Source organism: Talpa europaea (assembly GCF_964194135.1).
Source record: "Talpa europaea genome assembly, chromosome: 16".
In the NCBI taxonomy this organism is placed as follows: Eukaryota; Metazoa; Chordata; class Mammalia; order Eulipotyphla; family Talpidae; genus Talpa; species Talpa europaea.
Genome location: NC_140084.1, coordinates 10,302,389 through 10,327,507, shown reverse-complemented (window position 1 = coordinate 10,327,507; position 25,119 = coordinate 10,302,389). Strand labels below are relative to the sequence as shown.

General features: G+C 45.7%; 2 protein-coding genes across 2 annotated transcripts in view; one reads left to right on the top strand and one right to left on the bottom strand.

Moving 5' to 3' along the window:
* The window catches only part of PKD1L3 (polycystin 1 like 3, transient receptor potential channel interacting), a gene marked incomplete at both ends in the record, with an annotated part of 53,231 nt that extends 38,875 nt beyond the window's left edge, over positions 1-14,356 (bottom strand). Inside the window, 7 exons of the mRNA XM_084256562.1 lie at positions 652-816; positions 2,767-2,898; positions 4,694-4,942; positions 6,772-6,818; positions 8,521-8,637; positions 11,289-11,411; positions 14,194-14,356. Of these exons, the coding sequence (XP_084112688.1) occupies positions 652-816; positions 2,767-2,898; positions 4,694-4,942; positions 6,772-6,818; positions 8,521-8,637; positions 11,289-11,411; positions 14,194-14,356 (996 nt within the window). The remainder of the gene's footprint in view (positions 1-651; positions 817-2,766; positions 2,899-4,693; positions 4,943-6,771; positions 6,819-8,520; positions 8,638-11,288; positions 11,412-14,193) is intronic.
* On the top strand, positions 14,355-24,339 carry DHODH (dihydroorotate dehydrogenase (quinone); the record flags this gene model as incomplete). Its single annotated transcript, XM_084256583.1, has 9 exons — positions 14,355-14,375; positions 16,489-16,701; positions 18,055-18,254; positions 19,954-20,036; positions 21,929-22,116; positions 22,665-22,778; positions 23,374-23,531; positions 23,686-23,841; positions 24,285-24,339. 9 exons carry the CDS (start codon positions 14,355-14,357, stop codon positions 24,337-24,339), a joined length of 1,188 nt encoding a protein of 395 aa, XP_084112709.1.
* Positions 24,340-25,119: the final 780 nt, after the last annotated feature.

Below are 25,119 nucleotides of genomic sequence, written 5' to 3'. Positions count from 1 at the left end.
TGTATGAGGTCCTGATTTCTCTGCCAACTTGCCAACATTTGCTAGTCTCTGTCTTTTGGAATGTGAAGTGGTATCTCATTGTGGTTTGACTGACATTTCCCTAATGACTAGTAATGTTAAGATCTTTTCGGGGCCTCCCCGGTGGTGCAGTGGTTGAGTGCTGGGTTGCGAAGCTGCCTGCAGCCTCTGCAGCATCAGTTCGATCCCCGGCCGCAGGGCAAGGGTCCCACATGGCGCGCAGACCTCTCCTGCCACCCACTGTTCCCCTCAGCGGTGTATTTCGTCGGTCTGCCTGTTCTGTTTCCCGCTCTGGCTCTGGTGAATTCTCTCACCCTCCTGCACTTCTGACTGTACCCAGTGCTTGTATAAATAAATAAATAACTCTAAAAAAAAAAAATCTTTTCATGGGAATAGCAAATGTAATTTGAGTGTTTACTACTTGCCAAGTACTTGACTACATTCTTTTCACTGAATTAGAACAGTGTCTTGGTTCAACAGTGGGGCTGAGAGGAAGGCACTGGAGCAGGCTTGATGGAATGGTTTCTTTTGCAGGATTCTCTTCAGAGGGCTCAGGAGAGGGGATGTGATACCTAGATCTGTCAAGGTTAAAATATTTTTAAAGAGTTAGTTATGGGCCAAGACAGCTCCTACCTGCTCTCTGTTATGCTTGGGTCTTTGCTGACTTGCTTTGCCAGCTTCCATTATGTTGCTGAGGGAGCAGAAGATGCAGACAGTCACAGGGATGTCACTGCTGTTCTGAAATGGGCTCCTCAGTAGCTGTTCATTCAGGTAAATGAGAGAGTCGATGACACTGACCTGGGAAAGAAAATGTAGGTCCCTGAACTGGTTGATTGTTTTAGGTTTGTGCATGTTCTTCTGAGAAGGAGTTTAATGTTCTTTACACACATTTTAAAGGTATTTTTATAAAAAGTGATAATTACAATTTGGCAGGAAATGAAAATATGTAATTACATATTACTTACAGGGAAGATTCCTATTTGTCAAAGGAAGTGACATAACTCTTTTTCAGTGTTAAGTAGGTCAAATATCTAATTAACAAAACTAAGCTAAAAAAAAAAAAAAAGGAATGCTGATAAAAAGAATTCCAGCTGAAATACTGGAAGTAGATCTTCTTTTGTGCCTAGGGACTCAAAAGCATTCAGGATTGACTTAAAATATAGACTGAGAAATTTTAAATGAAACAGAAAAAGCCAATTCTCCTGTCTGTAGGTTGTTCTCATGTGAAACAAGTCAAATCAGAAAGTTAAGATAATTATAGCTATTTTCTCACTACCCACTATAGGTATTACTATTTTTGGTTTTGAAATATTATTTTCAAAGTTACATTTATTAAATGCTTCTGCAAAATAAAAGATGCAATAAACAAAGTTAAAAATGAAGACATGGGCACAAAATATTTGCAACACATATTCACAAAAGATTAATACCAAGAAAAAATAAAGCTCTCCTACAAACAAATAAGAACAAGACAAAGAAGCCCATGGCGGGGGAGATGGATGAAGGCTATGAAAAGTAACTGAAAATTAAAAAGCCCATCAATTCTACTGTCAGTACTCTATCCCATGGAGGTATTTGCCTAAGTACTCAAAGATATGGGCACAGGGTGTTTGTGCACATGCCATTTGCAAGAGCAAACACATGACAAACATCCAAATGAACACTAAGAAAATGAGTTCATTTATGTAGACTGACATGAAAAGCTACTCATGACACAGTATTAAAAAAAATCAAGGGGGGCATCCCCTGGTGGCACAGCGGTTGAACGCTGGGCTGCGAAGCTGCCCGCAGCCTCTGCAGTGCCAGTTGGATCCCCGGCAACGGGCGAAGGTCCCACATGGTGCGCAGACCTCTCCTGTTGCGCCCGCTGCTCCCCTCAGCAGTGTATTTCATCAGTCTGCTTGTTCTGTTCCCTGTTCTGGCTCTGATGAATTCTCTCACCCTCCTGCACTTCTGACTATACCCATTGCTTGTATAAATAAATAAATAAATAAATAAATAAATCTTTAAAAAAAAATCAAGGGGCAGAAAATTTGTATACTTTAAGCAACAAATAACCTGTGTTTTCATAGAAAATAAATCTGGAAATTCATATACAGCAAATTAACAATAAACTAATCAGGGTGATTACATCTAGAGGATGGTGTTGTCTAGAAAGAGAGAGATGGCAAGCGCTTTGGCTCTTAATTTATATACTTTTGTTATGATTTTTTAAAAAAACAAGCTATATTATTTATGTAACTAAAAAGTCCAAATAAGCCAACACAGATTGCTTTTCTATGCACATTTCAGAGTATTTGAAAATATAAGAAATGGAAAAAAGCAAATAAAAATTCTCACAAATTCTCCTACCTCAATTTACTTATGTGTAGGGAGTAGAAAGAGGCATGGATAATTACAGGGAAGTAACAATGGTAAATTTGGCTGGAACATATTTAAGTCTTGTGTGTAGGGCAAGGAGTGACTTTATTTCTTTTCCCATGATTTCTCCTAAAGAACGTGTCAGGAAGGCAGTGACTAAACAAAAGAAAAACAGCCCATCTGAGAATGTTGTCTCTGACCAATGTATTCACAATCTCCAGATTTTAAGGTACGAGTATACTTGCTAATATTTAAATCAGTTCCTCACAAAATGTTGACATCCACACAGGCCACAATCTCCACATTATATATTTTCTATTTTATCATACTTCCTTTTTCTCTTTCCCCTTTCCCAAATCTTGTTTCTTCTCAACACCCTCCACTTACCTGAGTTGACTCAGAAAATCTTGGGAGAGAGGCTGTCAGTTTCTGGAGGACCTCACAAGCTTTCTGCAGTTTGCTGTGAGCTTGCAAACCATGAACGGCTTTGCTAAAGTCGCCTGCTATCTCATCTATGACCTATTGGAATAAAGGATTCTGTCAAAATTATTTCTATGAAATGATTACACTTTAATAGTTTGAGACTTTGTTTTATCAAGCATTGACCTTGGGTAATACTGCAAACTCTGTGAATCACAGGCTTTCTCCGGAATGCGTACTCCTTTCAGATGCAAATGGAGAGAATGTGTTTTCCCCTCTTTCCACCATAGAGAAAATGAGTAACAGGGCTATACAGAAAATAATACTTATAAGAGTCAGGCTAACTCTCATGGCCATGGTCAAGGAATCCTGGCAATCCAAACAACACAAACTTTTCTACTCAGAAGTTAAGTTTGTCTCTCAGGTTTCCCACCATGTTTATTTTCCTCAATTCAAGAGTTCTTAGTCAAGAGGGAAGTACCTAAAATACCAGGTCAGAAAGCCTAGAACACTGGATGAGGCCTTAGAAGTTTATAGGGGAATTGCTATTGTAACAGGGTGGTCCCCAGGAAAGGGGGAGGTTCCCTGCCCCACCCAAGGGAGGGTGGAGCTGAGCAGGAAGAGGAGAAGCTGCAGAAGAGACTGAGGAAGGAAGGAAGCAGGATGGAGCCAGGAGACCTGGAGGAGGCGCATGGAGCCTAGAGACACGTGAAGAAACTGCGCTTGTCTTTTGGATGTGGACTGGGTGACACAGATGTGGGTGAGACCCATGGGGAGGTGACAATGGCAGCTTTTATCTTGATGTTGATTTTGCTCTTTTCCTTCCGGGCTTGTCCGGTTGTTTGTGACCCTTTTCTGTGGGTCCCCACTGGAAGATGCTTTAGACTTGTAGCAGGATTTCTTGACTCAGATGTGGTCACCATAGTTTTCCCACAACCAAAACACCGCATAGACCACTCATCCTCCCACCTTGCTTTCTCCCCTCTGTCTCTCCCTCTCCTCCTTGATGCCTCAGATCTATGGTCAGCTTTCAAGGGTTGGTTTTAAAGTTTGCCTTTCTCTACTCCTTTGTTTTTTCTCTTTAGTCAAGGGAAACAAAACACTTTCTGTTTAAGCACTGCAGGTCAAACATTTCCCCCTTCCTCTCCCCCCCACCCCAACACAATGTTGAGACAATAGTAAAGTCTAGTTTTCATTACCGCTGAAAGCAGATCGGGTAAGCAGGATGAACAAAGGTAAAAGGAGAGTTCAGAAGGTTAGTAGAAAGAACTGTCAAGAAAGATTGGTTGGTTGCTTCTGAAAAAACAGGCCAGGTGAACAAAGCTTCCTCCTTGTCTGAAGCCCACTGTGGAATATTTTCTTTTTTTTTTTTTAAATAGAGGCATGTTTTATTTATTTATTTATTTATTTGTTTGTATGTTTTGTTTATACATGCACTGGGTACAGTCAGAAGCGCGGGAGGGTGAGAAAATTCACCAGAGCCAGAGCGGGGAGCAGAGCAGGCAGAAGGACCGAAGTACACTGCTGAGGGGAGCAGCGGGCGGCAGGAGAGGTCTGCGCGCCATGTGGGACCCTCCTCCGGTGGCCAGGGAGCAGCCGGGGATCGAACCGGCGCCGCAGAGGCCGCGGGCAGCTTCGCAACCCCGCGCTCAACCGCTGCGCCACCGGGGAGGCCCCCACTGTGGAATATTTTCATGGACTTGTTTTGCTTCTGCTTTTAATTGGGAGACTAGCTTGTCTGTTGGGCATCTTAAGTATAGTTCTGCTCGTAGGCAAATGTTAAGGTTTCTTCCTAGGACTACTGCTCTTGAAACGTCACCAAAACAAAAGGGAAAAATTAAAAACCTTTCTCAGTGTCACCAAGGTACCCAGGCATGACTTCAATTTTCCATACCTGATCAGATACATTCTGAAAGGACGCTTGTAGCAGGGTGGTGATGATATCCGAATGGGAGTCCTCTTTGGGGCTGGAGGTTATTTCTTCCAGAGGCTGCCTAGTATATGTTACAGATGCAGGCTTGGTGGGCTCTGATGGTCCAGGAAGAGATGAGCTTGCAGGTACAGATGTGACTGATATTAACTGTGTGGTGCCTTTGGGTGGTATTGAAGGAAGTAGGCTGAAGGAATGGCACAGGGTCTTAGACTAAAAGACAAAAGTATATAAAGGAAAGACATTCTGATTACCAAGGAATGATTAAGATGGTGTTCTCAAAATTGCTCTGGAACTCCCATATCTCATGAGATGTTAATAGGCATTTCCCTCAAAAGGATCCGGTATTCAAACAGTTTTGAGAAAGTGGCACACTACGTCATCCTCTTTATGATCCACAACTTAAGTGAATGCTTTTATTGTCAAAATTCAATAAGTATAAATATCTACCGTGTGTGAAGCAATGTCCTAGGGATCTGAGCATACAGCAACTGAGCCATGTTCTTGCCTTTGGGGAGCTACCATTTCAGTGGAGCAGAAGGATAGACACATTAGATCATGCACTGAATAATGCCCATGAAGGGAAAAGGAAATATGGGTAAGCAGATGAGGAGAAAGGGTATATTTTGGGTAGGGTACTCAGATGTAAGGAGAGGGCATTTTTGCTGAGAGCTGAATAAAGAGAGAGAGAAAGCTCAGTCAATCTATTGGAGAAGGGCATTTGAGAATATGCAAAGGCCCTGAGGCCACAGCCTTCTGGGGAGGTCTGAGGAAGAACAAAGAAGCGAAGGAACAAAAGTGATGGGGGGTGGGGGGAGATCAAGAAGACCCTGGGGTGGGGTGGGGAGACTATGTTCTATATCAGGTAATTGAGAAGAATGATTTTATTTTGAATGAGATGGGAAGCACTGGGGACTTCAAGGAGCAGTGGCATGAGCTGACTTCTGTGAAGCTCCGCTGACTGCTGTATTGAGAAGTGATGCCAAGGGGGTGAGGGGAGAAGCGGGCAGAACAGCAGGAGGAGAATGTGAAGTTCAGTTGGGAGATGAGTGGGATTAGACTGGATTTGATAGTGGTGAGGATGGGGAGAAGTGGTCAGGTTTGGGGTCCTTGAAAAGCTCTGAGATATTCTACAGTCAAATATCTTTGTTTTTGTTGCATCTGATAACATCTTAAGCAATGTTAGTGGTTATTCAGCAGAACCCTTTGGAAATAACTGACTTAAGGGATTTCCCCCTTCATTTCTATTTTCTTCGTATTACTAGAAACACTTATTTTTTTGCAGTTAACATTGGATCAAATAAATGCAAATCTATATGCAAGTCCACCAAAAGGAGGGACAAATTATATTATGGATTGCATAATGGCCCACATGGTGCAGCAGACCTCCCCTGCTTTGCCCGCTGTTCCCCTCAGCAGTGTATTTCGTCAGTCTGCCTGTTCTGTTCTCCACTCTGTCTCTGGTGAATCCTCCCACCTGCTGCACATCTGCCCTGTACCCTGTACCCGGTTCTTGTATAAAAAAAATAAAAATAAATCTTAAAAAAAATAATGCATCCATTAAACCTTTCTGCTCTCTTTTTTTTTTTTTTTAAATAGAGGCATGTTTTTTATTTATTTATTTGTTTGTTTGTTTTTGTTTATACATGCACTGGGCACAGTCAGAAGCGCGGGAGGGTGAGAGAATTCACCAGAGCCAGAGCGGGGAGCAGAGCAGGCAGAAGGACCGAAGTACACTGCTGAGGGGAGCAGCGGGCGGCAGGAAAGGTCTGCGTGCCATGTGGGACCCTCCTCCGGAGGCCGGGGAGCAGCCGGGGATCGAACCGGTGCCGCAGAGGCCGCGCGCAGTTTCGCAACCCAGCGCTCAACCACTGCGCCACCGGGGAGGCCCAAACCTTTCTGCTCTTAAGTACTTTCTTTTCCTTATTAGAAAGTGATATTCAGAGCATGCTATAAGACACAGCCGGGTTCTGGCAGGACCCACCAGGAGTGACAGAGAGAGTAAGATTCTAAGATGTGTGTTATGAAGGTAAAGTACTTACAATATTAGCATGAGCAGGCTGGTGACAAGTGGCTCGAAAAGGAGTACCTACAATAGGAAAAAGAAAGTGGATTAAATTCAAATGAAGGTCTAGTATAGACTTTTAGTTGGGCAAACATGACTATATAAACTAAAAGATTGTAGACAAAAATATCAAATGTCATTGTAGTAATTTAATTTTCCAAAGGCATATTTAAAATCACTAACTATTTTTTTTTATTGATGCACCCTGGAAAGTTACATAATATGGTATGTAATGTTAATTCAATTAAAAAAAACTTAAAAAAAACCAGAAAATAATAAAATCATGTCCTATAAAGTATTAATTTAGAAGCATTGTTCGATGAAATTCATAGTTTTAAAGTTTTATTTTAACTTTTTTTTATTTAAACTCTTTAAATGCATCTTCAACATCATTGCTTTAGTTATAATGAGAACAACTTTTGGAATTAGGTACCAGTTTTCCAAAATATACCATCTCTACTTCTAATTTTATCTACTAAATATTTCTCTCCCAACTCACAAGTACCCCTCCAGAATGCATTCAGAAAGTTGATTTTTAAACTTGTTCTTTATTTTTTAATTTAAAAAAAAAAAAGATTTATTTATTTATTTATACAAGCACTGGGTACAGTCAGAAGCGCGGGTGGGTGAGAGAATTCACCAGAGCCAGAGCGGGGAACAGAACAGGCAGACTGACGAAATACCCTGCTGAGGGGAGCAGCGGGCGTGGCAGGAGAGGTCTGTCGTGCCATGTGGGACCCTCGCCAGTGGCCGGGGATCGGACTTGCACTGCAAAGGCTGTGGGCAGCTTCGCAGCCCAGCGCTCAATCGCTGCACCACCAGGGGAGGCCCTATACTTGTTCTTTAGATATTCATTTACGTAGATATATATTCTTACAACAATAGCACTAAGTTGCTCTTTGAAGTAATACTTAAAGGTCTGTTGGCAAGGGCAGTTATCACTTGAAGTTCTGAGGTTATGTCCATAAGAACCACCACTAGATCCACTTTAAATTGGTCTCTTTCATCACCAGTCAGGCAATGTCCATAATTACCCAACACTGATATTAATGGAAGTAATTTCAGGACAATGCGTCTTCCCTAGGCAGTTTTTGCTTTTCAAGATTAAAAAAATGAAATGGGGGCCTCCCCGGTGGCGGAGCGGTTGAGCGCTGGGTTGCGAAGCTGCCCACGGCCTCTGCGGCGCAGGTTCAATCCCCGGCTGCTCCCCGGCCACCGGAGGAGGGTCCCACATGGCACGCAGACCTCTCCTGCCGCCCGCTGCTCCCCTCAGCAGTGTACTTCAGTCCTTCTGCCTGTTCTGCTCCCCGCTCTGGCTCTGGTGAATTCTCTCACCCTCCCGCACTTCTGACTGTACCCAGTGCATGCATAAACAAAACAAACAAACAAATAAATAAATAAATAACATGCCTCTATAAAAAAAAAAGAATAAGGGTTAAAAAAAAATGAAATGGGAGAGAACACCACAATTGGAAAGACTTCACAAGGACTTTTGGGTAGAAAATTTGAGGGAAAACACTGTTTTATTTAGTATATGTGGAAAGAAGATGGTCAAAAGCATATCAAGAACATAAGCATATAAGATGAGAGCAATGATTGCAATATTAAGGTCAGTCAGGATAGAATGCAATGAACATTTACTAGGTTCATGTTCTGAAGACCGAATTCGGCATTCACTCAGTTCCTCGCACTCTCTAAGGCAGGAACTGATCTCACTACACAGTACCTGAGGTCATTTTGTATCCTGGCATCGTGACTTCTCTTTCTGTCTTCTTAGGCCTCCAAAGTAAATGAGAACTATTTCTGTTTCTTTCATAACGGCCATCTGGGTCTGAAAAGGCATCTATTTGGAGACAAAAGCAAAAGTTAATTTATAGGCTATAGCTCTAGCTGTTAGGTTATAAGATAATTATTATCAGCACATGTGTAATAATCACAAGACACAAAATTAGTGATGATTATCCAGTATCTTAAAAAAAGAACAATGATGTAGGAACTGCTAAGTAGCTCTTTTGCTCTGGAGAGTTATATCATGAACATCTCAAAATTAGGTCCACCATCTGGGTCACCACTGAGAGACAGAGAATTAAGTCTATTATAGGGAATGACATTCTAAGCAGAATATTATCTGTTGTATTCCATTCATTCTTACTGGTGGAGTTCTTAAGGTGGCAGCAATATCCTTGCGTTCATCTGCAGAGATCGCTCACATACGATGCTGAACACTGAGGAAATCAGACAACCTCATGAACTGTATCTCAGCCTAAGTGCAAGTAAGTCCTCACTTGTATCACCCAGAGGCTCCAGGAGACCTCTACAGTAAAGGAAATGACATAACAGAAATAGGTCCTGGAATAGGTTGCTTGTTTAATGTTGGCCTGGGCTTTGTTTTTCTCATTAATGTTTAATAACAAAACCATGTTAAACAAAAAGACATCATTTGAGACCTGCGGTAAAGGAAATAAAAGGCATCAAGAACCAAAGAGAAAAAGTAAAACTGTTTCTCTTTGTAGATGATATAATTATCTTTGTAGCTAATTCAGTGAGTTCATCTAGGTCACAGAATAACTCTCAGCAATCATACTGTGTCAATAGTTTTAAAGGTAACTTGTTGGAGGCGGCCACCCTGCGTAGTGAGCAGAAGGGCCTTGACCCGAGTGTCTAAGGCATGTGAAAACACATGTGTCTCAGAGGAAAACCTCTGAGTGACAGGACTTGGTGTTGAGAGCCTGGAAAGTGCCTGCGTGGAGTCGGGCTTCTACATCTCCACAGTCTGAGAATAAGAAAATGGAGAGATCCTGTGCAGTAAGCAGAAGGGCCTTGACCTGAGTCCCTAAGGCATGTGAAAACACATGTGTCTCGGAGGAAAACCTCTGGGTGACAGGACTTGGTGTTGAGAGCCTGGAAGTGAACTGCGTACATCTCCACAGTTTGACAACAACAAAATAATGAGCAAACTTCCCAGGCTCTGGCTAGGAGGTGATAAGATTATGTGTGTGAGAACTAACCGCCCGGTACCCTACTGTCTAAAGTAAATAAATAATAGTAAAAAAATAGACTAATCATTCATACATGTTACTATTATGTGGTATGCTTTGATGTTACACCTGCTACAATTAAAATAGTATATAATGAGCACTAAGACAATAAAAATTTACTGCATGCTGGACATGACAGTCCCCCATGCCTAATTTCCTTCACTGTCGCGTCCCAGGTTCGGACTCACTAGCAGTCCACAGTAACTAGCAAGGTTGGCTCTCCAAAAGTGTTTTTACCTTTGACATGAATAAAGTTATTTAGAAGCAGAAAATAAATTTTGAACAAAAAGTAGAAATTGTTAACAAAATATTAACAGTAATAATGGCAATCTTACACTAGGCATTGTTCTCCAACTTTACACTTATTGGTTTAACTTAATAATTATAATAATAAACATATTTATAATAATAACAAGTGTTCATAAGAATTCTGTGATGGAAATTGGGTGTGCAGAAATTAAGTTGCTCGCCCAGGGTACCATCATTGTAATATCCTAGATATTACATTTCTAGATATCCTAGAAATGAACTAAGTAAATTGACTCTAGAGGTTAAGGTCTTAATTACAGAAACATACTGCCTCTCAATAGGGAAACAGAAGCTCAGAATTTGCAGAATTGATTTAGATGAATTAAATAGAATTCTTTTCGTCCAAGGCTAGCTTCTGCCCTAACATTCTATATTCCATAGCTGTAACCCCCTGCAAGTACATGAATGATAATATCAGGAAATGCATTTTTGACTCCAAAACCAAGAGTACCTTGAATGTGTAAAAACTTTATAGGCTAAACAACCCAGTTTTTCACTCTTGGAGAGTGAACAATGGATGAATAATCATCATCATCAATTACACTCTATTACAACCTCCCCCCCCCCCCCCATCGAAGATATGCCTTGGGCCAGATAAGCTCCTGTGATGAAGATAACTGGCTCTCAGATGCGCAGTAATAGGGATGTAGTTTGTGAGGATGAAACATTAAACCACTAGATGTGTGCAGTGATCAAAGTCATGACCTTGGCCTCACTGCCAATAGCAGGCTATAATGGCAAACAGGACAAAACACCAAGAGCTTGAAAGAGCATGGGGGTGTGAAGGCAGAAATTTATTACACTGAGATATTGGATACTTTCAACATCTAGCATTTCAGAAAGATGATTTTTCCTTGTAAGGAGGGAAATATTGGGATGTATTCAGTTTTAGTTTTTCACGGATCTTCCTATCTTAATAAGAATGTGTTCATGGTTTTTAAAAAGTGAAACAAAATTTTTACCTAGACTGCCTGAGACTATAAGGTCTTCAAGAATTGATTGAGCTAAGAATAAATGCTTTCTGTAACTACCTACAGACTTTTAAGTACTAACGACTTCCTTCCTCTTCACCTTCTCCTTTTCCCACCACATATTTAGAATGTTTCTAAAAATCAGGTCTTTGGCAGCATGCAGCTTCATCACTTACCAGTTTGGCAAATGAAATAATGTCCTTGTGAGCACGAGTCCACTTTTGATGAGATCTGGTTAGAGTTTCTGAACAGGTAGGTGCAGCTATTAGGCTCTGCTGCCTGATGGGTGGTGGCATCAGCTGAAGAGAGACCAGACCCAGGAGAGTCTCAGACTCAGACGCAAGCATTTTAGAATTTAAATATAAAAACCATATTTTGCTAGCTTCCAATAGATGAAAATTTATCACACCCCCCCACCACACACACATATTATGGAGTACTTATATTTTCCTATCATGTGCTCTTTAGGGTATTATTTTTTCCTATCAGGGGCTCACAAGGGTTAGTATTAATTACTTAGATTTCAATGAAGATGATGACTATGATAATGCATGGGATTTTCCTCTAAGGTCACAAGATTATGGTGCACAATTTAAAAAGTATTTATGTAGTAAAGACAACAGGCAAATAATTTCCTGCCTAACTTCTGTGTTAGGAAAATTGGGATGAGGAATGATGATGCAATTATTTCCCAGGAAAGTGATCCTAAAAGCCTTCCCTCTTTAGAACTTTACATAATATATTTAGGGAAATAATAGGTAAGTTAATTTGATGTGCGCTAAGAAAAAAACCTTATCTTTGTTGCGCTGACAACTCAAACGCTGAGGCACAAAAGAGGAAATTTTTTCCAGAGCAATGATGGTAATGAAGTAAAATGACTGAATTTTCTATATACAAGAACAGAGAGATTTAAATTTTTTTTCTTTGTCATGTCCCAGAATAAAAGCATTTTTCTTCATAAACTCGAAACCTCAGAGCCTTACCTGAATTGTTTTCTTTTTTATGCTTCCCCAGCAGCATTAAATTTTTCCCAATCCACCACTTCTTCCCTCTTTCTAGGAAGTCCCAGATAAGCTCTTGGGCCTCCTGGTTCCAAGTATAAGCAAGGCGCCCTCCCTGTGCAGAACAGTAATTTTCTGCCTCCTCAAAGCTGCAGTGAAACCTGTTAAACTGAAAACAGTGATTCTGTCTCTGCTGCTCTGGGTGATTTAACTCACTTCCCAGAACAACAGCTGTTCTAACGTACAACCAAAGCCAAGGGCTTGCTTTGAAGAACATTTTTCTGTGGAGTGTGAGCAAGAAAAGTGTGGGGGCTCAGCTACTGCCTGGACGTTTAAATATCTTCTTGGTGGGTTTGTCTTACTTATTTGTGGTATTGTTAGGAATTGGGTATAATTTGTCAAGGAGACAAAAGGTTTTTTTTTGTTTTTTTGCTCTGTTTTAAGAACTCCAGGTGGAGTTCTGTAAGCTATAAACAAATAGCAAAGATCAATAAAGCAAGCGGCCTTTATAACTGGGGCATCTGTGTCCACACAGCCTGATATGCCTTTAGCTTTATAATAGCTCTTTATTTGCTTGGTCTAAGCTGTAATGGGGGTAGAGGATGATGCATATTTAAGTCTGCTGCTAAAAGTCAAACAATGTATTGAGTGTGGGTTTTTTTTCCTTTAAAGAAAATCATTCCTACAGACCCCCCAGGATGGATTTAAATTACTACATTGTGTCTTAAATACATTTAAACACTAAACATAAACTCTATTCTAAAGTTCTTACATAATGATGAAAACCAAAGAATAAATATTTAACTGAAGAGTGAATACAAATGAAATACAAACACAACTGAAAATCAGTGAAATTCAGCTTTGCTAAACCAAATAGCCACTGGTCAGATAAATGTAGCTCTGGCCCTGACCACACAGATTCTTTTGAATTTGGCATGTGCACTACTTCATGCATAACTTATACCGCAAGAAGAATCTATTTTTTTCACCATTTTTTAAAATATAACTTGCTGAACAACTTTTGTGCATATGGCATGTCATTCCTTCCTCTCCTGCACCACATCCATCATTTACGTGTTTTAGCCAGTTCTCTTTCTTAGTACCAAAATGTGATCTTTAATGCATTTATGCATTATTGCACTTATAAATAAACCTGGGCACTGAGATTGCTTGGTAGGTTTCAGGGTTGTTTGTTATCCAAATGGTCCAAATGATGCTTACACCATTTTTAAAAACGTGTGGAAGCAGATGCCACAACAAACCATTCTTTGCAGTGCAGATTCCAAGAATATACATCCCTTAGGCCGATCAACACTGCAGGAACCACATGAAAGACAAGCATGGTAGGGTCCCTACTTCACAACGTTTAATTAGGGAAGAAGAGGCATAATGGTCAGCTAATGAGGCACAAAAACTGTAGTTAATAAAGAAAGTGTCACCAGAGAGGGACAGCTCAAGGCCACAGAGAGTCAGATGAGGACAAAAGTATTTCCAACACTTAACAGAGAAGGATGGCCGCCTGCAGATGAAACAGGCGCCTCGGCAGAAGAGCTAACGTGGATGAATGCACAGAAGTGAGAAAGTGGAAGATATTTATAGAGAAATAAAAAATTCTGCGTGGACTGGGGTGGAAACTGAAGCTAGAGAAGAAACGCTGCGGCCGACAGGGGCGTCGGCCCTCTCTCTGGAGGTGTCTGCGCGGAGGAGTCCACGACTCGCTTTCGAGCCCGGCGCCAGGTTTCCCCGGCGACACCTTCGACGAAGCCTCACCTGCCCAACACCTCCTCCCCCTCCCCCCCACGTGTGACGCATTAGTAAACGAGACCTGGAAATCCAGTCAGCGCTGTGATTCATCTCCACCCTCGTCACGCTGCCTAGAACCTGCCTTCCCTGCACATGCCCTGTCTAGACCATAAGCATTCCTGTCAGCGCGACTTAAAATTGAAACACAAGTGTCGCGCGTGCTGTCCCTGAGCGGAGACGCCACACGCGGCTGCGCCGGCGGGCGCGGGGAAAACGCGCCGCCCGGGCGCGCCAGGAGGGCGAAAGGGGCGTGGCCGCGGCGAGCGCGCACGCGCACCAGCGCCCATCGGCTCTTGGGGCGGGGCTACCCCCGCCCGGCCCGGCCCGCCCCCCGGCCGACGACGAGCAAGATGGCCGCGCCGGGGGCCGGCATTGGAGGGCCCACCGCGGCCACCTCCAATGGAGACGAGGCGGAGGCGGGCCCAGGGCGGAAGGAGCATGGCGTGGACGCAGCTCAGAGTGAGTGGCGACGCGGGGCTCGCGCGGGCAGGGCGAGGGGCGCGCTCCCGGGGAGGCGCGGGCGGCAGGCGGCTCCGCGCGCGGGGCCCCCCGCGAGCTCGCGCGTCCGCGGGGCGCCTGTCGCTGCTGCCCGGGGCGCGGGCGGCCTGAGTCGGCGCACGTGGGCCGCGCGTGCTGAGCCCGGCGCGGGGCGCTCGGGGAGCAGGACGCGGGGCCCCGGCAGCGCCTGCCGCGAGCTCCAGGGCTAGGGCGGGGGCTCCCGGGCGGGCGCGGCTCCCGCTCCCGGGGAAGAGAAGGTGCGCGGCCGTGAACGCTCGGGCTGCAGGAACGGCCGAGAGCGATCCTGAAAGGCAATGCTGGTCTCGTCACTTTCAGTTTAGGGGAAAACACCCAAACTTTTTATTCTGGCCAAGACTACAGGCTGTAGCCTGCACATCTATAGCCATGGTTTCTTGACTTATGTGTCCCGAACAAGCCTTTTCCTTCCCCCCATTTCGGGGCCCATCTCATTCTTTGCTGCCGAGAGAACCGTTGCACCTGACCCTCCTCCCCTCCCCTTAGTCCTAGTTAACGCCTTTGACTTTAATAGTCAAGTGTTATTTCCTCAAGGAAATGACATCTCAGAGTAGGTTGGGTTCTTCTGTTACCTGATGCATTTTAAATTCATGGCAATCGGCAAGTTACATATTTGCATGATTATTGATTTCTGGCTGTCTCCTCACAAGATTGTACTCTCCAGGAGGGCACTGATGATCTATTAGCTGACCTTTGAGTGTGCAATGAATATTTTATGGGTGATTGAATGAATGAGTGAATGGCTCAGTATCTAGTGGTGACAAAGCATCACAAACCATATTCGACTAATATTATGGACCTGAAACACTTTGCTCCTCGCTCAGAAAGCTAAAAATTGAACCAAGAGGAAATTCTGCAAAGGGAATTTTATTTTCGGTGGCAAGCTCTACCGTGGGAGTGGTAGAACCAGGCACTCTTAAAAGGCTTTTAAGGCTCCCCAGCCACCATTTGAAAGGCGTATATAAAGAGGAAGGTGTAAGGGGCTCATGTAGGCTCAGGGAGTCACCAGCTGGTCTAGTTAACTGACAGCTTTTGATATTTTCACTCTAGAAAATGATCCCTCTCTGGTTTCTTTGAGGCCCAGCCAACATCTATTCAAAAAGTGCCTGGGGGAGGGATCAGCAACCTCACCTTTTCCCGTTACTTAGGATCTTGGTTTTTGACCCAGTAACACTAGAATTGCCTTTAAAATAATATTTTGCAACTTATTTCCCTGAAATGGAATTTATGTATAATACAATCTTTTTCTGTATGATTTGTAAAAGTCAATGTAATGCCCTGACTGGAATATGAAGGAGAAATTAAAGGAAAGGAATTTATAACAACCTGGTGTGTGTTTCAATATGTAAATGTTAGGACATGACTCAGTGACAATTGGGTGCTTAATGCCTTAACTAGAAATTCTAGCACTACCGGTGCAATTGTCAGATACCCCAAGCAAAGCACTGTACCATTCCTGAAGGGATTTTCTGAAATGGTGAACAATTCTTGGTAATGTTACGTGCAAAACAGTATGGTTGTCTCCCAATTGACAAGGTAATTGCATTCCTGGAAAAATGAGCATATATGGAAACTCTGCTCGAGGTAGTTTATGTGGTGAAATACCAATCGGTTCTAGACTCAGTTAATATGAATAGATATTTTTTACCTACTGAATGTCAGTAGGACTTCAAAAGTCATCCAGGACAAAGATGATTTATCTGTCAGATGGTATAGAGCAGTGCAGGACATCCGACTTTACTGTTAGCCCGCCTCCACCACTGTAACCAGTGGAAATGCCCACCACATGCCCCCGGGGACACTGCTGCCCCTCCTGGACCCTCTGGCCTGAGGGCCATTAGGACCAGCTGAGTGCGTGCCTCCAGAAGTGTAAGTACAGCCTTTGACCGTAGAAGTTACTAGAGCAAGGCATGAAATGGAGACTAGTGTTAGCAGGAGGCTAGGGACATCGCTTCGTGTGACTTGTCGTGTCATCTCTGTGTGTGGGTGTAAGGACTCAGGGTGCTGCAGCTTGGCCTTAATGGGTTCTTTTTTCCAGAAGAAAGTCCAGGATGCCATTATCATCCTGGGGGGCGGAGGGTTTCTCTTCGCCTCCTACCTGACAGCCACGGGGGATGAGCATTTCTATGCTGAACACTTGATGCCAGCTCTGCAGGGGCTGCTGGACCCTGAGTCAGCCCACAGACTGGCCGTTCGCTGCGCTTCCCTGGGGCTCCTTCCTCGTGCCACGTTTCAAGACTCTGACATGCTGGTAGGCGCTTTTGGGATACCTTGTGTGACACATAGAAAGATAAGATCAAAGTCCCCTAATTTACTCAGCTGGGGTTGATGCTTTTGAAAACTGGAGTCCCAAGTTAGCCCCAACAAAAACTGCCATCCCCATCTACAGATCAGGAAAGAGGCACAGAGTAGTTAAATGACTTACCCAAAGGCACACAGCTAGGAAGTTACTAAGCCAGAATGCAAACCCAGAGTCTGGATTCATCCCCTTAGACACCATCCTGTCTTGCTGAGGTCTCAGTAGCTCAGTTATTCTTCCTGCTAGGTAAGGAAACATTAAACATCGTAACTTCATTAGACATCTAAGGTCACCAAGGCAGGTCTGGCCAAGCCCCCGGTGCAGACATCTGTATCGACCAGCCTCTCAGTCCTACATTTCCCACTTTATCCTGTGGAGTGAGGACTGAAAGATCCCCAGGGAGGTCTATCATGTAGCCAGAGGTGATGGCCACTGTCCTGGGGCAGATCCTGCCAGCATAGCCCCTTCCCACACTCTAGCTGCCAGATGTGGACTCTCACCCTCATTTATTGCTGTTCTGACTTAATGGAGCAGCCTTGCTACTTCCTGTGTCTAGGACTTGACAGCACCCACCCTTGGAGAGCCTTGCTATTCCTGGCAAAGGTTTTACTGGCTACACCAGCCACACCAGGGATGGTTCCGTTGGCAGTCGCTGGCTTTGTGATATCTCTTGATTGTCTTGCTACTTGATTTGTTGGCTCCCTCGGGGCAGGAATCCTGAATCACCTTAGGAGTCAGGCTAGACCATAAAGTCATTAGGTCCTGGTCACCTTCACTGTAGAGAACAATATGGAGTCCACCTGACATCTGATGGGGAAGAACCTCTTGATAGGTACAGCCTGGTTCTGGAGCCCAGCATATAGGTCTGCCCTACCAGGCATGTTCCTCCTCCTGGCACCTTGGGGCCATTGTTGGAGCTTTCTACCAGCTGGGCTGCCTTGCTAATTGAAGGATTTAGCTGCTTGACCCTGTGTTTCAGAATAGCTGGGGACTGACACCAATAAGTCACTCTGTCTCACCAAGGAAAATGGATAAGAAGATATTTATCTAAACTACTATTGGAGAGACAGTGCTCATCTCGGTAACTTATCCTGGAAACACTATTTTCCTTCTCAGTCTCAGTGTGATAAAGCTAATGGTTCTCAGTCTTGAGCCAACGTCAGACTTACCTGGAGAGCACTGTTGAAAACAGATTCTCTCAGATCTCCATTCTGCCCCATCCTCCCCACAAAATTATGATTTCTTAGTGTGGGGGTGGGTCACGGAACAACCTTATGTACTTCTGACTTGCTTTTCTCACCCTAGGAGGTGAAAATTCTGGGTCATAAATTCCGAAATCCAGTAGGAATTGCTGCAGGATTTGACAAACATGGGGAAGCAGTGGATGGACTCTACAAGATGGGCTTTGGTTTTGTTGAGATAGGAAGCGTTACCCCAAAGCCTCAGGAAGGAAACCCCAGACCCAGAGTCTTCCGCCTCCCCGAGGACCAGGCCATCATTAACAGGTTGGTGACCGGCCCAGAAGAAGCGGGGATGCCGTCTTCCCAGCAGGGATGTAAGCTCTGCCTCTTTTTTCTGTCATACACTGTGGGCATTTTTCTGTCAGTTGGACTATTCAGGAACCAGATGGAGCATCTCCTGATTACCCGGCAGAAGAGTAGGTTTTTTTGAGTTCAGTGTGATACATACATACATAGGACTGGGCCCTCCATAACTTTGCTACAATCCTGACACCATCATTGGGAGAGCCGGGTATGGACTTAGGCTTATTTGATTTTTCTTGCGGGCCTGTATTGCAATTACCTTCCCCCTTCAGAAGGCTTTTGTGGAATCCCATAGGTTCTGGTCACTGTATCCTCACTTTCATTCATCTGCAGGTCTGTTTAATTTTTGGTTTGATTTTCTCTGTTGCACTAAAGGCTAGAGTTGATTTCTTAAGAATGTTCGGGAAAATATATTTGTTTATGATTTGGCTGCCACAATAAATTGCAGGTGCTAGGCTGACGGTACTTGGCAGAACCCTACAGAGGAGAGGGGGTGAGAGTGAGCCAGGGCTCTGGGCACGTGTGTGTTCACCCACACGTGGGTGCTCAGTGAATGCTTGCTGAACAGTGGATGGGTTTTCTTAGGAAGTCAACAAATATGAGTGTCCTATAGTGGTTAGGCGTTTCGGTTGCAAGTAACAAAGTGCCACAGTAACAGGTGTTTGTATTATCTTCATCTCCTAGCAGGTGTAATAGGCAGCTCGGGGTTGGCTGAACAGCAGGGCAATGTCAGCACTCTGGCCCAACTCTCCTGGGCCTTGCCTTCTTGCCTGTAAGTCACCTCCCCACCTTCCCCCAGCTGCAGTGTTGCTACCTGACAGGTGGACATCCCAAGGCAGAAAGGGGAAGGGAAGCCTAAATGTGTGTGTATGGGGGGCAGTTTCCAGAAGCTCCCCCATAGGCATCTCCTGTGTCTCAGGGGCCAGGCCCATTTACTACTTCATGCTTCCCAGTGAGGCTGGGAAGGGAGTCAGGCATTTCACCCCACAGCAGGAGAGCGGGGTTCTACTGGTAAGGAGGGAGGGGGAGTGGAATGGCCTGGGGTCAACAGCCCACAGTGGGGCCAGGGAGGAAGAGATGAGCGAGAGATGAAGTTCCTGCCTTATGGAGTGTCCAGAGGTGGGTGATGGGTAAGGAAGACCCGTCTCTTGTCCTCAAGAAGATGACAACCCTGTAGGGGAACCTGAGCGTATACATACACCCAAAAGCCAAGGCTGAGGTCACCTTTGTGCCTGGAGCTTTATGCAGGACAGGGAGCATCTGGTATAGCTGGGGCAGGGGTGATTTAATAGGCAGACATGGAGTGACAGGATGAACTCTGGAAAGAGTGTTCATGGAACACAGGCAGGAGGTGGAAAGTGGGGTTCTTAGCCTGGCAAGGGCACCCCTGAACGGGAGGAGGGGATGAGGAGGGGGGGAAGCTTGATCCTGATAGGTTTGGGGCAACCACATGGCCAAGGCCAGGCTGTTGCCAGTGTTAGTTGGCTGAGCGGCTGCTTTCTGAGTTTGAATCTCCAGGAGTGTTGATCTCTGACTTTCTTTCCTCTCTGTTTTTGAAAGTCAAAAGCACGCAGTGGAAATGGCCACAAAGTCATCTCCCTGAATCGCCACTGCTGGTGAGGGCCCTAACTTGTCCTCTTCCTACACTTATGTGCTGCAGATACGGATTTAACAGTCACGGGCTCTCGGTGGTGGAACACAGGTTACGGGCCAGACAGCAGAAGCAGACCAGGCTCACAGAAGGTAAGGCGGGTGGCCTGAGATCAGCTTTCTTCATGTTTTGGAAGCAAACAAGTGGACCAAATGTCAGGAACATCCCCAGAGAAATAAACATGATTGAGCAATAGGGTAAAGCGCTATGGGGCCTAGGCCACCTCTCCTAGAGGGACTGCCCTGGTTCTAGCACAGCTGCCAAGATTTTAACTGAGTTTCACAATCGAGCAGACTTGCTGGGTTTCTGCCTCGTCACGTAACCCATGTTCTGTCACACCTGGGGAAGTGAGGAGCAGAACAGCTGTCCTGCGCCCACATAGGGATGCAGGGTGAAAGTGCCTTCTCCCTTTGTCCTGCTGGGTTGTGCTCTGTCCAGTAGAGGCACAGTGCATGTTAATTACAGGAGAGCGATTGGTAAATACAGAGACACGTGAAGAAAATTAAAATTACTCACAGTCCTCCTTTCTCAGAGATAACCCCTCCTGGCATGTGGGAAACATGCTCAGCCTGGTGGGATGGCACCCGCATTTTTGAAGACCGCCTTCGGAGAGGCTGGTGTTTATTCTCTGGGGCTCTCCACTTTGCCATTGCTCAGGATGCTGTAGGTCTGTGCTGTCTTGACCGTACCTGCCCAGGTACACTCTGGGATTGTGTAGGAACACAGCCATTTTCCTCTTTGGGTCCTTCTAGAACTCTTTCCAGGAGTTTAATCTCATTAGATGTCCTGGTAATGAGATGAGAAAAACCTATGGATAGATTCATTTCAGGGCAGAGGCGATTAGCAATCTTATCAGTTTGGGTAGATGACAACTAAGGAAAGATCCATTTGCTCCATGAAAGTGATACTTTCTTTCAAGCCAGTGGGCCTGGGTGGGAAAGCTTAAAGGTGATCTTAGCTTGACTTTGGGGAGCTTGCATCTAAGTCTTGCTCCCCAACTTCTTCTCTTCCCCCATAAAATTAGCTACATAAATCTCATGCATTTTCAGGGTGAAATTAAAAGGGTGACTGCATGGAGCCAGGAGAAGGTGGTTAGTGGTAGTAGATGCTGTTCTTTGAACCTCCCTGACCTGACACATGTGCTGCAGGTTTGGGACTCACTTGCCATTCCAGGGCTTTTCCCTGCTGCTAGATGGAGGAAAGCGGCTGGCACCCTCGACGTACCGCTGACCTTTTCAGATAAGATGGTATCGTGGAAGAAGTCAAGCATAGATGAGACCTTGCTTTTACATATAGCCTGATTCTGAAATGTATTTTTCTGCAAGTTGAAATTGCAAATCTAGTGATAACCCCTGGATGTTAGAGGAAGGTGGTCACAATACTTCCTGTGCAGGTTGAGATGCTGGTGAGGGTGAAAGGGAGTTAAGGTGTTACTAATGATGCCCGGGCTGCAGGAGTAGTGAGGACTGTCCAGCGAGCACTGGGGTGCATGGGCACCCTAGTTATAAGGGGAAGTCCCTTTTTGGATGACTGAAACGATACAATAATGATACCACTACATTTTAGGCATGATAATTGAAAATATTTTCTAGTATTTTCTCTAAATTTGCTTTTCTTCATGACTGCACACCCCGTCACTTGACTCAAGTCCAACAAGCAACCCTTGATGTTAAACAGTTACCCTTTCTGACCTGCGGTTGATTTCTGTCTGTTGTGACATTTATGAGCCTTAGCTTTAAAACTAGCATTTGCACTTCTAATTTCTCCATTTTCTGTTAAATATTTTTTAAAAAGGAAAAAGGCACATTGCAATAAAATAGCCTACAGTTGCAGGGGTCTACATTATTGGTCAGCTGGTACTTCTACCTTTGAGGGTGGAAGACCTAGAAGGCTGTTGTCCAGTGCTATTTACTTAAGGACAACCTCAAAATATTGCCCAGGAAATGGCGTCTGGGGACAAAACCTTGCCCGGCAATATTTACAGATGGGCTGCCGCTGGGAATAAACCTGGGGAAGAATAAGACCTCTGTGGACGCTGCTTCGGACTACGCAGAGGGGGTTCGAGTCCTGGGCCCTTTGGCCGACTACCTGGTGGTGAATGTTTCCAGTCCCAACACCGCGGGGCTGCGGAGCCTTCAGGGAAAGGGTGAGCTGCGCCGCCTCCTGACCAAGGTGGGCCATTACACCTCAGGCCCCATTTCACCAGCCTGCCCTAGCGACTGTTCATTCCCGAAAGGGAGGTCACTGCTGAGGAGCTGTCCTTAACACTGGGTCAGTGAGGACCCCGCGCTGTACCTCTACTCCCCTATCACTGGTTATGCCATCCGTCTCTGCCTTTTAGCCACAGGCCCGTGAGGAGAGGGGCTTTGTTCCTCATTTCCCACCTGGTGCCTCTCATCTGACACACTGCATGGATGACCCAATGGCTGTGCATTGGACTGAATGTCCTTTTTTTTTTAAAGAACATAAGCCTGAATAAACCTTAACATATTACCTGATGCCAGTGAGAACATTAGGGACCCCTTGGTCAAGAGAATAGAACCAGATCCATCTTGATGGGGTCATTAGCATAACCAAGAGCTGTATCCTGAAAAGGAGAAATTGCTGGGGCTTTCCTTTGAAGGCTGGTGTGAAAACGTGCTGATCTGTGGCTGTAGGTCTTGGTGCCATTAGGCTGTGCTCCTGGGGGGGTCCCCATCTCTGGCCACCTGTCGCTCTAGGTGCTGCAGGAGAGGGAAGCCTTGAAGGGAGTGCGCAAGCCAGCTGTGCTGGTGAAGATCGCGCCCGACCTCACAGCCCAGGACCAGGAGGATATTGCCAGTGTGGTGAGAGAGGTGCGAGTCAGGCCGGGGCTGGGGGATGCCCCTCGTTGCTTGCAGAGGCCGTCTGTGGCAGCCTTTGTGCTGTCCTTACGTTGACACCGAGGGTTGGTTTGCAGTCAGATCATATAATAGAGAGTGACTGCTTGAGTGAGTTTTTTGCTCAGGCTTCTTTCCTCCTCTTCACCCTGTGGGGATTTATGGTTAGTGCTGCTCCGTGGCCAGTATCGGTCAGACCAGAGCATGTCTCCAGCCTCTGGGTCATACGAGAGTAGTGGAGACAGACTGAGTCTGGCAGTCCTGGGTTGTAAGCCTGATTTCACCTCTTGCCATTGGGAGGCCTTGGCCAGGACATCTAAAGTGGGTGGTTCTAAGGATTAAGCTGTGTCCTGGTGGAACCTGCTGGGTGGTCGGTATGTGACAGCTGCTACTGTTACGTGGAGATTCAGTCTGACTCCTGTGCTGGCAGCACAGGGAGGTCTAGGACAGCTCTTCTTCTGGGGGGCTAGAGAGTGGGCGCCAGCCCCCCTGCTCACTCCGACCCCCAGGGAAGCTTCTGCTGGCCCATCAGTGCCAGGACTGGAGGGCTCTTACTTATCTCCCACTGCAGCTGGGCATCGATGGATTGATTGTCACAAACACCACCGTGAGCCGTCCTGCCAGCCTCCAGGCCGCCCTGCGCTCTGAAACGGGAGGGCTGAGTGGGAAGCCCCTCCAGGACTTATCCACCCAAACCATCCGGCAGATGTACACACTCACCCAAGGCAAGTTGGTATCTGTGTCTTCAGATCTATGTGCAGCCCACACTCTGGGTTGTGATAGGAATCGTGGTCCCTGAGTTGTTACATTCAGCTGAACTGGGGTCCTGGTCCTCATGTCATCAGCCTTCCTCACAGTGGTGCATGTGCTTCTCTGCAGGCAGAGTCCCCATCATCGGGGTTGGCGGCATCAGCAGCGGGCAGGACGCACTGGAGAAGATCCGTGCGGGGGCCTCCCTGGTGCAGCTGTACACGGCCCTCACCTACCAGGGCCCGCCTGTGGTGGGCCGAGTCAAGCGCGAGCTGGAGGCCCTGTTAAAGTGAGTGAGGCTGGGAGCTGGAGAAGCTAATGGGGGGGTTAGTTCTGTGGCTCATTGGTGGGGGGCTATTCAGAAAGGATTTGAAGGGTACACTCTGAATGCAGGGGGAGATTACTCTTGCTCCTCTGACAAAGGACAGAGCCAAGGGGTTCATGGTGAACTTGACAGGCCTGCTAGTGAAGGAGGAACTCTGCGAGTGCCCCATCAATTCAGTCACATTGACACCATGCCAGCGAGCTGGTGGGATTTAGAATCAGTTCCTTTTGTCTGAATACCCAGGTGGAAATGCCTCTGGTTCCCTGGGCAACATAAAAGGCTTGAGGTACAGGTTTGGGAGAGGCAGGATCGTTGTGGGACAGCCATGCCTAGGTGAACATGGCCTTCCAGTAAGATCAGGGTTCCTTCTTCACTGTTTGCTGAAATTTCTTTTGCACTTTTTCTAGGGAACAAGGTTTTACCAGTGTCACAGATGCCATCGGAGCAGATCATCGGCGGTGAAGGTGGTGTTGGTGGGAAGCCTGATCTGGAACTCTCCCACCAAATTTGGCGAGTCTTTGAGGTTGGGTTGAGAGAAGGGGGACTGTATCTCCAGCCTCACCCCCAAACCACAAGAGCCGTCCCTCCAAGGCCTGCTGGACTGTCAATCACAAGGGTCACCAGAATTGATTTTTCCGTCATTTAACAGAGCACAGACTGCATTCATGAATCTTTCTAGATTCAAATTCCAGGGTCCTTTCATGTTGCAGGGACATCAGATATTTTGGGGGGGGGGGTAGGGGGAATAAAACCATTTAGAGCCTGGATTTAAATCCCAGCCATTTCTGGAGGCCCAAGGGCTGAGTCTGAAGTGGGCTTCCCAGGACCTTGACCCTCTTTCATTCTACCTTTAAATTTTCAACTTTAGTTTGAAGCAACTTCAAACATAGACAAGACTTGCAATAATAGGTCGACCGTCTTCTGTGTCCTCACATGGTCCTCCCTCTTTGTGTCTGTCACCATCTCTTCTTCTGAGGCCACAGCCCGACTGGACGAGGGCCACCACCTCAGTGACCTCATTTTAACTTGATCACCTTTGTAAAGACCCTCTCTCCAAATGAGGTCATGTGGGGGTTAGGATTCCAACATGCCTGCTCTGGGGAGACACAGCTGGACCCATCGCAGGAGCTGTGCTTGCTGTGTCCCCTCTCATACCTGAGATCTGAGTGCCACCAGATAGATGGGCCCTCAGGGGGCTTGTAGACTCTAGACAGGGAGCTAAAGAGGGAGGCCACGCTTTTC